Here is a 15,471-nt window from a genome sequence, read left to right as displayed (position 1 = left end):
CTTCATTCTTATCATCCTCATCGCATCTAACACTTTGTATAAAGCTGCAGCAAAGGAAAGGTTTGACAGATTGGCTCCACTAGCCCTGTGAGCTCTCTACAGAAAGAATCATACACATCTGTCCAGAGCCCTCATCCTGTGGATTGAACATCTTCAGGGAATGCAAACCTTCACCAAACTTCCCCTCCATCGTAAGGCATATTTCTCTGACTTGCGTAAATAATAACATCAGAAACACAGAAACAAGATGCTCCATTACGTCCACTTCTCCCTCGGCAGGAAGGTGGGAGAGGGAATCAACACGTGGCACGATGCACGGGTACAAGGCTCATCATAGGGTGCGGGGAGCTGGGTATTATGGGGACGAGCCACGTGAGCTCACTCCCCACCAGCTCACTACAGACCTCAGCCACCAAGGACCCTTTCCTAGGCCTCTCTCCCTGTAAAAATCTCCTTGTTTTGCTGCATGATCCCATCAGAGGGCTCTGACAAACGGTGCAGGGTCCCTTCCTGGAGGACTTTATCCACAGTGCTTGTTCCCCATGACAGACCCTCACTCTGCAGGTAGCACCAGTCCCAGCAGCAAAGCCGAAGCCTGGTCAGCATGGTACCATTGGCTTGGCATGGCCCTGGCACCGGCTGCGCTCTGCCTCCCAGGGCAAGGTGGCTACCCAGGGGGAGCCGACATGCACAGCACACACTTGGGTCAGCAGTCCATGTTGGACTTGTCATGCCTGGGAGTTAACCTGGATCTGACTGGAAAGAAACCAAGTCTGTCTCACTCCGATACTAAAGAGCGTTCACCATCTCTGTTTTCATTGTATATATTGTCCCTGTTCAAACAAGGAATTTGCATTAATTCTATACCTTGCCAGCTCCTCAGCATGGATATTATTACAATTGTTTAAACTGAGAGTTTATACATTCTTCTCAGCATAGTAAACGTGGTTTTAAAGGATGCTGGCAGGTCACTTGGCCTTTAAAATCACATGTTCTTCTCTGGAGTATGAACCTTAATCCAAATAAGACTTTTTTTAATTGATTTTTCAAGTGCTTCAGTATTTTTAAACCCTTATTGTAAATCCCATTTTCAAATAGTGAGCTGTTTCCGAGTCCTGCAATCTGAAAAGATCACAGCAGACGATGGTAAAATGGTAGGTCAAGCTACCAGAAAGCACATGGAAATTATTTACCATCTAAAAGCTAGGAAATATAATGAAGATCTGCATAAGGGATGAAAGCACTTTGCTTAAGAGCAGTGTTTGCTGAAATTCACACTGATTAAATTATTGTAGCAAGAGTCACTTGTTAGAGACTTCCTTACCCATAGCTAACTTACAAGTCGCCATAATGCAGCTATTCCTAAATGTGTCTATATCTGGGGAATTGAGTGTTGTATTGCACCTAATTTTTTCCTGTAAGTACTCTTTATCTTCAGGAAAGATTGACACTTGTTCCATACTCAGATTTCTGTGAATATAATGGTCAGTTAGAGGCATTTATTTTTCCAGTGTATTCAAACTAGTACAACTCCTAATGTACACTAGAATAAAAGTATTTATACAGTATTGCTCTACTTGCCTTGATTCTGTACTTGCAGTAAGAAATCACTAACATAAAGCATCTTTCTATCAGCTGAACTGCACCCACACAGTGGAGGTTGTGTTAATTTAATCAGGCCTGCGTGGTCTAAGACAGACTAAGCAAAGCTTGCTTAAAGTGACTGCGGCTACCTCCTCATGATCTTCCTTGGGGAGAGGGATCACCAAAGCCACCGCCAGTGCCTGCGGCATGGGTCTCTGCTGTGAAAAACAAAAGAGAAGCAGATACTCTTTGAACAGGCCCAGCAAAAGAAGTTGGCAGAGAAGCTAAAAGTCACAACAGGTTGTGTTCGACCATGCACGTTTTCCAACCCTAACAGCCTTCCTAAGAGTTTGGTGAACTGATTTTTTTTAAAGTTCAGGTTAGCTGGAGCATTTTCAACTATTTTTGTTAGTGTGACTCGCTGAAATTTCAAAATCAAATGAGAGGAAAAAAAAAGACCTTTCCTCACAAAGGTGACAAGACTCATGTTGAAACTTTTGAAAGCAGGAGTTGGCTATAAAGTTTGCCAGATATGATCTACCCACTCAAAAGAAGAAAGCGCAGGGCCTGGGAGAAATGGCATTTCCTGACCTTCCCATATTCTTGTGTCAGGGCCTTACCTGGCTTTATCCTCCGTCAGGCTGTCGCAATCGCACCACCTCCCGCTCCTCTCTTTTCCCAAAGCCTGGAACAGATCAGAGAATATGCGGCTGCTTCATTCTCGCTATAATCATTATTATTTTGTTCCCAAGGCAAGACCTCCAAAAATGCCTGGCGTAGGCTATCTCCTGCCATCCCCGGCCCTGAGGCGGCCAGAGGGGCCCTCACCTTTGCCAGGGGCCGTGGCCCCTGTGGTGTGGAGACAAGCCGGTGGGTTCACCTGCACCCACCCTCCTTTTCTGAAGTTTTGGGAAGAAAGGGAAAAACACAAACCTGAAATTACCTCAGGAGCCGATGAGCATAAATGCCACAGGGAGCTGTGTGGATGTCGGCCATTACAGCTTTAAACATGGACTCTGGCAGGGGGCAGCTAAAACGCTCTGAGGGACAGAGTTACAGACAGAAATATATACCGATAAGTAGTTGGCAAATTCCTTAAAAGCGGAGGATTTTGGGGGCACTTCAGCTTTTCTCCTCTCGTGGGTCCTGGGCGGCCCTGGAGGGAGGGTTACCTCAGCAGGCCGCAGCCGTGCCCCTGGGCAGGAGGGAGACGCGTGGCGGCGGCACGGCTCCTGCCGTCGGCGGTGGGGCTGTCTCTGAGAGAAACACCACTTTTGGGTACAGATTATTGTTCCTCATATTCCTTTGTTTGCCATTGTAATCTCCATAGTCATTCTCCTTGATAAACAAACAAGTGAAAAGATGCAATGAGGTGTAAGAATAGATTTGCACAGGGCAGACAACTGAACATTTAATTTATTTACCTCTCCTAACAGATACCTGGGGTGACATTTATTAATAAATGGCATTATCAGGTGTCTGATATGTAGCTCACAGAAATTAATTACCCAGCCCATGGTAAAACCATAACAAGCCTGCAGTGCTGTAACATTTGTGCTAATTGAAAATGAGATAAGTGCTGTGGGTGCAATTTGCATTCAATGCAGTGTATTAATTATCTTCAGTTCTCTTCATGATAAATATACCTGACTGAACCACTCTGCTAATTTACTGGGTAATAGAGTCATAAGTGGATTCCCTTAGGTGACCAACTACAGGCATTGGGCTCTCTGCAACATCAAGGCCTTCCTCTTTTCCAAGCACTTAAATGGGTTAGCAAACACGGTACACTTTTCTCGCAGGCTGCATTGGAAGTACGCGGCGGCAAACTCTTTTTGTGACCATACGGCTGCCCAGTACGAAATTAGGAAACAAGACCCTCTCACCCACTCTTACAAAGACTTCTGTACTTTGTAAAGTTGAAGAGGAGGCAGTTCGCCTCTGTCGATGGCATGCCGCAAGGTTTGATGGCAGGTCCACGAGGAAAGGCCTTTCCCCCCTGCTCCTCATCCCCCACCCTTCATTTCACAGTCAGGTTATCGTGGGATTCAATTACATTTTGTGTGAAATATAAATTAATTGACTCTTGTAATACCCGTAATGATCAGGAAAATTCAGATTTAAAGATACTGTGTAGTTCCAGTAGATTAAGGCACTAATTGTTCCACTCTCACCGACTATGATTTATGTGGGGATCAGGTTACAAAACCAATATGTGCTCAAGTTAAAGCTCTGTGGTACCATACAATTAGGACTAAAGCTTTTTGTAAATGGGCCCAATAATGCAAAAAGCTCTTCGCTAATCCTGGTCTTTTTAATTCAGAGGTCACATATTGTCTAAGGCAACCGCTTATACCGTACGCAACCACTGTCCTTTATTCACCCTCCTCCTCTGTAGCTTGGGTATCTGAATTTGCCACTAACCTTGGACATGCTGTTACTAATTTCAGGGTAGGTGATGGCAATGCAAGGAGATCAGGGCCAGCGCTTTGCTGTGCTGCCCCCGGAGCAGCCTGGGCACATTGTGACTGAGAGGTGATAGCTGCCTCCCTCGGTTCGCCTTCGGTTTGCAGGCTGCGGATGGGGTCAGCTTTTGGGCTCCGCTGTCAAGTAAGTGGACATCCCGGGCAGCAGACGGATGGAGGTGACAGTCACTCTCGCAGCTGAAGGGGCCAGGAGGTGGTGAGCAAACACCTCAGCCCCAGGAACAGGCAATCACGGCCCGACTGCCTGCATAGCAGCCCTGCAGGCAGGGAGAAGGGGCAGCAGTAGAGGAGGGGGGACAGGCTCTGCTCCCCTTCATCCCGTCTACCCCACAGCCGGAGTCACTTTGTTATCTTCATGCAGCCGGGTGCTTTTCCATCATTTTGTCCTTGTCCGTGGGGTGCTAAAATTCAGCTTAGCTTTCCCTGCTGAACATTACCAGGACAGCTCTCCACCACTCTCCATCAAGTATGGGATACCCAGCGTATCCCACATGTTGTGAACATGTGCTCACAGGGCAGGAGGAGGCATTGGATGGGCATGCAGTCAGTGTGCCAGAGCAACTAAAAGGTGAGAAAGATCAATACAATGCCAGAAGAATCAGTTCGCTTTTTCAAAAGAGCATCTAAGTGCAAAAGAGCTGGAGAGAAGGTGCACGTCTGCCAAAGACATGTTCACGTGTTCCCTTTTAAAATAGAGAAGGCTCTCCAAGCTCTTACCCTGTCTGTTTCTGAACACACCAACTGCAAATACAAGTCTGTTTCCAAAAAGATTTTGTGTGGCTGCCCAAATACTCTTTGCTTCTTGAGTTTGGTCATTTTAATATGAAAGGAACACTGTAACATTTTAGAGCTATTTTTAACGTGCTAATATGATCTGTGCCAGAGACCTTAGCAGTGACATCTACAAAGGCATCAATTATATCTCCCCATCCCTTTTCTCATTCTCTGGTAAGGATTTATTTGGAAAGATAAAACCAAAGAAATCTTGTTTCTTAGAAAACTGGGGGGTTAGCTTAGCCAGTATCATTTGGTTCAGATGATAGCCAAAAATCAGAATTCTTATTTTTCCCATTCAGTGGGTAGAGGGAAGGAAAACCTGGTGGAGTACTGATTCTCCCAACCCAAAGCTTTCCTGAAATGGTTACATCGGTACAAGGACAGCAGGGCCTACCTGATGAACAGGGATCTTGTGGTGTACTGGGGTGGCTCCTCAGCCCAGAGCGAGGGCAGGGTTATCCCACCCAAACCAGAGCTGTCTGACCCCACTGACATCTGGAAACAAGCAGGCATGGGGCAAGATGCACTGCAGCCACCTTTACTTTGCCATCCACCTCTTTTTATCCCCCAGGCCCAAGCCGGGCTTCTCTCAGCTGGAACTCCCCATATGGGCTAAAGGAAGAAAAAGCCCAATGGGGCAGGGGAGCCACGACACATCTGCAGTGCCCAAGGACCCCCAGTGCAAATGACCAAGCCGGCATCCCTAGCAAAAGGTGCTGCAACACCTGCATCTCTCACCGCCAAGCAGCCCACCTGCATCTCTCAGTCCACCAGCAGCTTCAGCAGTGTCGCAGCTGATCCTGGTGTGAGCAGGGCGGCTGCTGCGGTGCGCTGCAAGAGTGTCAGCGGGCCTCATCCCTTGGGCAAACAGGACACAGCAGAGCAGATACGCAGCTTGCCCACGGGTGCCCAGCAGGCTGCAGCAGGACTAAAGCAAAACCCTGCTCTCCTGCATCCTGGTTTTGCGCTCGATGTACTAGACCCCATTGCCTTTGCACAAGTGCAGTGGCTAAAACACTTTGCTGCTCTTTCAGGAAAGCCAGCGCTGCATAGAATAGGACATGAGGTGCAATGGAAAAAGTGGGGGGGAAAACATGAACAAAAAAGTCTTAACCTTTTGCGTGAAGCACACATTTGCTAAATAGAATCCTAATGGCATTATTGTAGCTAAAAACAGAGACTTGAAAATGCTGTATATGTTATTATGCTCATTATCTGCCAACTGCAAGAATGCCGTGCTAAAACTAACTCAAAACACCTCAGAGGTAAGGTAATTGCTACTAATGGATTTGAAGTGTGCAAAATTGAGAGTTATTACACAGACATCACATTCTCAACTTGGTGAAGCCGTTGGATATTGTAGTTACCAGCTCACTCATCTCTCGATCAGGGAGAGATTTGAGGAAAAGGGCAAGCTCTCTTTCATTTGGCACTGGAAGGAAAATTCAACAACACAGTATTACAGCAGCCTGTTTACACCTCTGTGGTTAAGACGGGGTCAGTGCTTGCTTTCTAAGCCACTGCTTCAGAAAAACATCTACAAAAATTTGCTCCAGAAGTAAATCTCTCAGGAAAGACCTGAGAGTAAACTTTGCATTTGTAAACTTTTGCAACTTGTAGGTCTAAAGGAAAGAATGGGACAGGAGCCTGCAAAATTATTCTAAACGAGGGGAGCCATGAGTCCAAGTGACATATGCTGATGCAAATTAAGGCCTGGCTCTTCAAGATATCCTAAGCCATTATAAAGCCCCGCTGCCTAAAGACAGGAGACGATCTTCATAGACCCCCCTCCTATGTAGGGGGACATCTGCGGGTCACTGACTGCAAATCTGAATTTTGCCAAAGCCCAGGTGTGTTTGAAACAAGATACTTGATTCACCTGCTTGAAAAATCCCATATAACAAAATATATCTAATACATTTAGTTTGTTTGATATCTTGGCTTTCAGGGCGGGCAGGATTCATTTTTTAAATGAGTGACTCTGGATAAAGATCTATGATTCCAAACACCAATTTAACTGTTTGTAGCTACATCAGCAGCCTCCAGGTTATCCTCAAAACAAGTGGCTCCCAGGAGTTTTGCTTTCTTTCATGAAAACTAAAAATAAACTCTACCAGAGCAAATGCTTTTCTAATCTTTGAGAAGTTAGGATAAGGTCATTTCTTATTTTAGTTATAACATGAAAGCTACAAATTGGTGTTTGGACAAAATTATGTAAACTATTGTCATTTCAGTTAATATATAGAAAGAATATGGGGCCAGTACCTAAGAAGTTTCAGTTCCTTCTGATTATCTTGGGGGAAAGAAATTAAAAAGGCCGTGTATGAACGGGATTAAAGCAGTCTCTATCCGAGTAAAGAAAGCACAAAGAAATTTGAACTCACAGCTGCAACCGAAGGCAATGGGAGCTGTGCTTTGAACAGATAACAAGCTAAGTCCTCTGAAAAATCAGACGCATGCATCTCAGATTGGGAACTTAAAATTAGTGAATACTTTTGTACTTAATCTCTTTCTGCCTCAGTTCTTTATCATGAAATGGGGATAATACTACCACCCAATGCCTCACTGCAGTGCAGTGAAAATAAGTTCATTAATGTTTATGAAACATTCAGTTACCATAGTGATGAGTTCTATAGAAAAGCCCATGTGGAAATTAATATTTCTGTCTTCAGAGCAGGGTTTGAATAGAACACATTTAGTAAGGCCTGGGGCCACACAATGAGGAGAAAAGAAAACAGTAAATAACTTGCCATTGAAAAATAAAAGCAATAATCAAATCAAAATGGCCTGTTAAACAAAATAATTTTTATAGAAATTTTTCATTTTGGTAAAAGTTACTTGGTAAAAAATCCAAGTTTTTTTTGCTTTTAAATTCCACTCCTCTGGTTTTCTGCTTTTGTCTTCCTAGCATGGGGGAGAGATTATTTAAAGAATCTGGAAACCGCTGTCTTCCAGTTTTCAAAAATCACATTTTTACCAGTTTGCTTTGGCAAAAATCTGAAAAATTAGTAACATTGGTGACCCCAAGATTTCCAAATGGGGTTCCTGAACAATCCTGACCCATTCAATCCAGCAATTCTTCTCATCGTATGTTCACAAGTCAGTTTGCAGAGGGAGTGATATGAGTTTCATATATGGAATCGTAAACCAGGCACTTGGTTTGGGTTATTTGCTTGCATATCTGGTGCCGGTTGGAGCTGTGATACCATCATGGCAATCAACACAACTAATCTCTGAATTCAAGTCTTTAACATCTTGGTAACAAGTAAATCAAAGGCAAGCACAAACTTACTTCGTGTAACCTGTGCAGAAAAATATGAAGATGGGAAGACTCCCCATTTTAAGAAGAGAGATGACTCTGGCAGGAGAAGAGTCTTACCAACAAACTGCCCCCGGGGCCAATGGCAGGTTCCTCTGGCAGGTGCTGGGTGACCCACGGCAAGCACAGGGCAGGGACAAGCTCGCCCAAGACTACGCTTTCCACCAATTCAGGAGCCACTGTCGAAACTAGAACCCCATTTTTTTCCTTCAAATTGTTTTGCAGTCAAAAACGTGGTCTTTCCCTTAGGAGAGAACTTTTGCCAAAAAGTAAGGAAGAAAAATCTGAATTCCCCATCACAATATTCCTACCTTTCATTGAAATCGATTATTCAGGTCTTTCTCCCTCTTCTCTGCTTTAGTCTTTGCTCTCTTACACATTTCTGCTGTTGTATCCAAAAGAAATATAGCGGAACAGTCTTCGGTAGCAGCTTTGTTTTCATTTGGCAACCATGCTCTTTTCTGAAAAATGAAGTTTCAAAATGTTACAGAATGACAAGATTGAGGTGGGGAGAATAAACGGCTAGAATTATTTATTGTGTTCATTTATTGAATTTGATACCAAGCTGGGTTGCTTACCTGCTTTTTCTTTCTGATGAGTAACACTGTGGTCCTGTTAATTACCAGTTATTTTAAAACTATGATTAATAGTTTTAAAATATAGAAGAATAGAATTAATAGAATATATTTCTAATGTTCTTATAATAGAAAGCAGAGGAAGCCGTTCACTCATGCTGGACTTCCCCAAAACAGAAATCCCAAGGTGTGTGGCTGCAATTGCCATGAAACCCTGCTTAGCCTTACTTAGCCCTACTGGGAGGTGCCTCTGCCCCCTCGATTAGCACAGGGTGGCTCTCCTAACGTACACGAACTGCCATGGAGCTTAGCCTGGAAGCCAGCACTCCAGGCAAAAGACAGAATTTCTAGTTAAGCACAGTGTCAAATGGGCTTGTGCAATCCACAGTCACAAAATCCTGGTAAAACCAAGACATTAACAGGATTTAAAAAACAATAAATCAATATTTTAAACCAAATACATTTTAACAACAGTTCAGGCAGATCTAGTGAAAGCTGTTCAGCTAAACAAAGGTAAGACGGGTATAATCTTTTACATTTCAAAGCAAAGTCTGAAACTAATTGGACTTTGCAGGAAACTCCACCTACAAGAAAATTATTTCACGGTTCTTCATTACACAGATGCAACTCTCAGGCAGGCCTGGTGCTGAAAAACAGTGAAGAACAGATGCTCGATTCAGTGCATACTGATTTTATTTCAGAATACCTATGTTTCTGTATGGCACGTCAAGCTAAGGAAGCGGCAGCATCGCTAGTGCTGTGTGCTGGCTGGGCCGTGCTGGGAGCCTTCCGATTGCAGGGGGTGGCCCTGCCTCACAGGCAAGGACCAAACCAGCCCACGCCTATAAACTTCCCCTTTGCGATGGAAAATTATGCTGGCCTTTTTCACAAACTTCAAGAAACTTCACGAGGACTACAGAAGCTTTAAAGTTTTCCTTTAGGAAAAGCTCTTCTGAACCGAGGAAGCCTAATTATGAGACCTGCAGTCTGCTACACAGAGCTCTTGTACCCAGAAATGATGTGAGGGCCAATTGCCAGGACTAAACATTTAACGCATCAACAGGTGTTACATGTTATGCATCAATGAGGTGTACATCACTGAAACATAAAGACCCAGCAAGCCGGCAGCACAGCTATCAACCAGAACAACACAGCCATAAAATCCTAATTAGCCTCATACACTTGTTATGGACATTTTTATTTATTGACATGGTCAAATTAACAGGCAGCAGCATTTTATTTTAATGATAGCCTTGAAATCAGCCCAGGAAGAAAGTTAGCATTAACGTTCAGATACTGCATGCCATCCACATTTAGCCACATGAATGTATATTTTAAAATAATAATGAAATATTGTCACCCTAATTAAGTTACCTTGAGCAGGTGCGAGAAACCAAGTTCTTTTTCAATGCATATCTTGTTTGTTCTAGTCCTAAGCTGTACAGAAAAACTACCCAGCAGCAGAAACTCCGCAAGCTTCGTAGTTTTAAGTGTGCGCAGCCACAAGCCTGATCCCTGCCTGCTGGAAGGAGCAAATTCAGGCAAGCAGGAGTAAGAGTGCCAGGAATAAATAGTCTTTACCTGAACATCGCCAGCCAGGGGGGTATCTGAAAAGTGCCCACAAGTTGGTGAACAAGATTGGTTGCCCCCAGAGGAATAGTATACTTATTTATATACTTGCAAAAAGCAGGTGCTTTACTGAATGATAAGCTGCGGCTATAAAGATTTGTGTCCATCACCACAGAGTGGCAGATTCCTGTAAAGCAGACAAGATGCAATGGCCATTAAATATCAGTGCTAGCTCAGCCACGCAACAGTTTACAAAGCAGGAGGGAATATCTCGGCGTATTTATTATTGCAGTGGGGAATTTAGATGGTCAGCCTAATCGCTCCTTGAGACAGGTAAAGAGAAAGGAACTGGGCAGCAGTACAGTTATCGACTGGGTTAGAAAAAAGCACACAGAATAAAGGAGAATGAAGAGCATTTTATAAGGTATTTTAAGCAAGTTTACATTTCACTGAAGATAGTAGAAGTTTTTGGAAATGAAGCACGTTTGGAAATTAAATCATTGCTTCATGCATTTAAAATATACTGAGTATAGGTGCCTTCAGAAACCAGATTCCCCATTTTAAAACTTCTGATTTATCCACCTTAAACAAGAATACTCCAGAAATTGCAAAGGAAAACTGGGAAATGATCTGTGTGTAATAGCTGAACCAAGCAAATTGCATATTTTGCATGAATTACTATTATGTGCTCTGCTTGTTGGTAATTTCCATTGTATACCAAGGATCACAGTTGCCAAAAGTACCAACATCCCACATTCAGAAGTGATTCGGGAGTCTAATTTCGTAGTCCAAAATTCTGAAACACTTAAAAAGTACAGCTTGAAATCATCGTTCACTTCATTGTGCTAGAAAGTTTTACACTAAATCCTGCTCTGTGGCTTAGATGTGGGCTGAAAATTGGAGAAAGAGAAAAGCACTTTTAGAGGTTCCTTGGTTCTTTTGACTTGGCACTTGCACATATACATGCAGATAAACCCACCTGGATCTATTTCTTTAAAAAAAACAGCAAAAGAACCAGAAAATCAATTTTCACTTCAGCGTTCACTTAAAGTTTTTGGGTTTTCGGGGAAAAGCAGGCCTGCAAGCTTACCTGAAAAAAACTTTCACACAGCATTTTTTTAATATAAAAAAAAGAAAAGGTCATCAACAACATTCAGTGAAGATGGGAGAAGGATCGATTTCTGCCCACAAGGGAGAAGGGTGAGGGCAGGGTGGGCGTCTCGGGCTGCAACTGCAGGCGTGGGACAGGGCATGGGCAGGCAGGGCAGCTGCCCATAGCTCCTGGCTGCTGTCCCAGCCTCTGCGGGGGCTCTGAGGGGCTGAATTACTGTCCTCAGAGCGCTTCCCCGTCCTGGCCAAGTCAGGATACATTTTTATAGCCTTTCTTCAAGTGATAGCAATATCGGGGGGCAGGACCAAAAATGGAGGGGGGGGGGAGGCAGTTTCCAGTATTTGTCATTATTATAGGTTATATATACAGGAAGAAAGTTAATTAAGCTTTAAAAAATCCATCACACATCAATGGGTGCATTTTAATGAGTACAAAAAGTTGAGGTGTTTACTGCCAATTAAAGTGGTTTTTAAATAAGCATTAATTAACACAGAAATTCAGAAGAAAGTTATACCTTGTCAAAGAAAGGCCAGTGGAGGCTATGCCCACTTCTGCTCCCATTCATACTCAGATAGTAATTACCACCAACCCTATATTTTCCATAATAATGAGGAGAGGCTGTCATGGCTGTCAAACAAAAACAAAACAAAAAAAAAAAGGTAGTGCACAAAAATACCCTCAAACTGAAGTAAACTTTTTTTTAGAGCCAAAGCCACAGGAGACAGCAGTGTGGAACAAGGCGGCGAGTGGGGCAGTCAGGCGGCCGTGCCGTGGGCAGCTGCCCATGCCTGGCCCCTTCCCGGGGAGCGGAGACTTTGCCGCATAGGGGGAAGCCTCCCCAAACTGGAGTTCAGCCTCCATCCGGCTGAAGAAAGACTGAAGAGATGCCAAGGAACAAGCTATTTCATCCCTAGTGCTTCACCTCGTGGAGGAGCTGGTTCCCCTGTGAAAGCCCAAGGAGTTGGTTTTTCCCACAAGCAAGTGCCAACAGACTCACTCCCTGCTTCCCAAAGTCAGGTCAAAGCAACCACTGACAATAAGTTCAGTTTGCATGTGTACTTCCAGCTGGTGCAACTGGTGACAGGGAAAGCGGTACGGGCATCACTTCTCCATTCTTTAAAGTTTTCTTAACAATTGTTGGGAGTTTCAGCTCTACTTCAACTAGTGTCAGTCCCTGAGCAGAGAGCAAAGGAAGCAAATTCTCCCATCGTTAGTCAGGTACATGTTTAAATATCTTAGGAAAACCTTCCCTCCCCCAAAGTGCATTTAGGTGCCAAATAAGGATTTTAAACTGCCTTACTGAGAATGGTTTCTCTCCTCAGTTCCCCAGCTGTGGAGAGACAAGAACCACGCTGTCTTTTCAGACCACAGGAGAGGCAGGTCTCATTCCTAGTACCATAACAAGTTTTAGATAAATCTTCTATGTAGTGTTTTTAAAGTTAACTAAAAAACAGAGAAGAATGATGTAGATATGCACAGACTCCTGTTAGTCGTGTCCCTGTCCCTTGGCAGGTCGCTCGTGTGAGTTGTGTCGCTCAGACAACATGCAGCCTCGCTATAGAGTATATTGCTTGCGTCTGTCAGCGAGTATCTGGGTGCCTTTTTCCTATACCGTGTCCTCAGGCGGTATCTGCAGTGAAATAAAAGGAGAACATTAAAGCCCAGGGAAGCTTTGTTGAACTTAGCTGGACAGGGCCTTCAGATCTTGCGCTAATCTTTCTAACATATCCAATGGGGCTAGAGAGGAATATTTTATTGCTAGAAATAGTTGAGCGATTACTTCAGAGAAAGGACGGACGTAACACAAAAGAGTTTCCAAGTACCGACAGGAAGGAGTGTTGCTCATGCAAAATTCCACATTAGGCGCTACAATAATAATAAAAAACCCACCGGCCCTTGTGATGTCTGAACTCCCCGACACTGATACATGGAGAGGGGAACAGAGAAGGAAAAAGACAGAGGGAGCAAAGCAAATACGCTGGGATGCTTACGAGCAGAATACAGGAGCCAAGTGTCACAAGTTGACCCTTTGTGTTTGCACTGAAATTTGACCGCTCCAGGCAAAATTCCTTTACCGGTTCATACCTGGTTTGATTTTTGTGGATAATGGCTATTTCTCACCGCATTGTGACATTTAATGCTGTTTAATCAAGACTTCAGAGAAGGAGTTACAATTTTAATTACTAAAAAGTCCATTGTAACACATTTATGTTTTCCTTAGATGGATTTGACCCGGCTCTGATTAAGAGCTGTAATAAATAAGCGTTGTGCATACAGACGCACAGCAGGAATACAGCTTGCATCATAACAAATGAGCTGCGCACATCCAAGGAAAACGCTCGCTCCCCGATGACTGCAGAAAGAGCCCCGTCACGTCCCATGCTAGAAAACCTCTCAGACTTCCTGACAGCAGAGGTGCACGTGGCCGCAATCTTGGTGGCCTCCCTGGGGTGCTTGTGGTCAGCCAGTGCCCAGGGTAGATCTGCTGTATGGCATCCTCTGAGACTCTCACCACAGAGACACCTGGACACCAGCACGCTCAGGAACAAGGAAATCAAGCGAGAAAATTGTGGTGGATATAAATCATCTACACCTTTCTTATTAGGGTGAGCGTGGCACTGGGCTGGGAAGCATCTGGTAAATATCAAGCACCTAAAGGAGAGATTGAAGTGCCCAATCCCAGCATGATCAACAGCACCAAATGCTGTGGCTTCAGTCCCATTTCTTCAGGCCTTCTGACGTGAGGCTATCTGAACTGTCAGTTCTCTGAGGCTGGGGATGCTCCTTCCTTCAGGCTTGCACATGGGTTGTACAAGACGGCAACATAAAGACAAAGTAGTGGTACCTCTCTGAACACAGAACAGGATTCTTTCTCTCATCCACTAGCCTTTTGGCTTGGTGTCCTTCTCCAGCAGGTCCATTTCATGCTTGGTTGGGATGGGGACCATACCAGCCCCACTACTGGCAGGAATCATTGGTGCTTTGGTTTTTATAGCAAAAAAAGTTAGCCTACAGCCAAAAATCCTGCGTAAAAAAAACAGTGGGGACAACAGCCATATTACCAACAGCAGGGTTGAAAGGTGGAAACCTGAAGAAACCTGACCTGCTTTCAGCCATCTTCTGGAAGCTCTACTGACTCTGCTCTGAAGATGGACTCCAAATTCAACCACCTATGCCAGATCTCTGCAGTTACCTTTCCTCAGTCCCCCAAAAAGGCTAACTTGTCTGTTGGTCTTTGTGGCTGTCATGCACTTAAAAATTATTTAAGTGGCCAATTGAGCTATTTTATTAATTATATGTAAAGATAGGTTGTTATTCCTCTTATAATTATGAAAGATGAAGGACAGAAGGAAAGTTTTTGCTTAAAAAGACTTCTAGCTGAAGGTTGGCTTATCCCCTGAGCCAAAAGAGTTTGTATTACTTCCAAAGCTCCTAATTATGTTCAGGGTGTTGGGGTTTTTTTTAATAATTCTCATTCATCTGGAAATATTTTCATTAGCCACATAAACTTGTACAGCTCTTGGGCCTCAACATAGAAGCTATGGGGATGTACTAAAAAGAAGGGAACATGCTTTTAAAATGCTTGAATGGAATGAAAGCCAAAATTTCTGCAAATCACCCTTTCGGTGGCTGGGAGGCAAGTCAGAACCAAGTCCCCTTGGAAAAAGACTGAAAAATAACTGAAAGCCAAAATTGCCATCACATGAATGATAAAAACAACATTCAATAAATAACTTAGTTAATAATGGGAAAACCCCCAAGAAGCATACGTATGGAGAGAGGAGGAGGAGGAGGTCATTCCCTTGGAAGTCATGTAGGAGCTCTCCAGGCTCCTAAGGTTTCAAGTGAGGCTGCCTGGCCTGGTCAATAGGCAAAGCTGTGCCATACAAGACTGTCTACTTACGCTGGGTTTTTTTAGTTAAATCAATGCAAAAAAGTACCTGTATGCTCTGAAATCAATGGAAACCTGATTTCTTCTGCATTCTGATCTGTGCAGCCTCATCAGAGATAGCTGACCAGGCTAAGTGTCCTTCCATAGGATACGCAGGA

At 43.9% G+C, this 15,471-nt stretch overlaps 1 protein-coding gene across 1 annotated transcript in view; it reads right to left on the bottom strand.

Annotated features, from left to right (window-relative positions):
- Positions 1–8,477: 8,477 nt before the first annotated feature.
- Positions 8,478–15,471, bottom strand: part of RPS6KC1 (ribosomal protein S6 kinase C1) — a 105,594-nt gene continuing 98,600 nt past the window's right edge. The window contains exon 16 of the mRNA XM_072856913.1: positions 8,478–8,627. Within this exon, the coding sequence (XP_072713014.1) occupies positions 8,481–8,627 (147 nt within the window). The 3' untranslated portion in view covers positions 8,478–8,480. The remainder of the gene's footprint in view (positions 8,628–15,471) is intronic.

This window comes from Ciconia boyciana, chromosome 3 (assembly GCF_034638445.1).
Source record: "Ciconia boyciana chromosome 3, ASM3463844v1, whole genome shotgun sequence".
NCBI lineage: Eukaryota > Metazoa > Chordata > Aves > Ciconiiformes > Ciconiidae > Ciconia > Ciconia boyciana.
The sequence above is the reverse complement of the archived record's forward strand: the minus strand, read 5'-3'. Positions and strand labels throughout refer to the sequence as shown.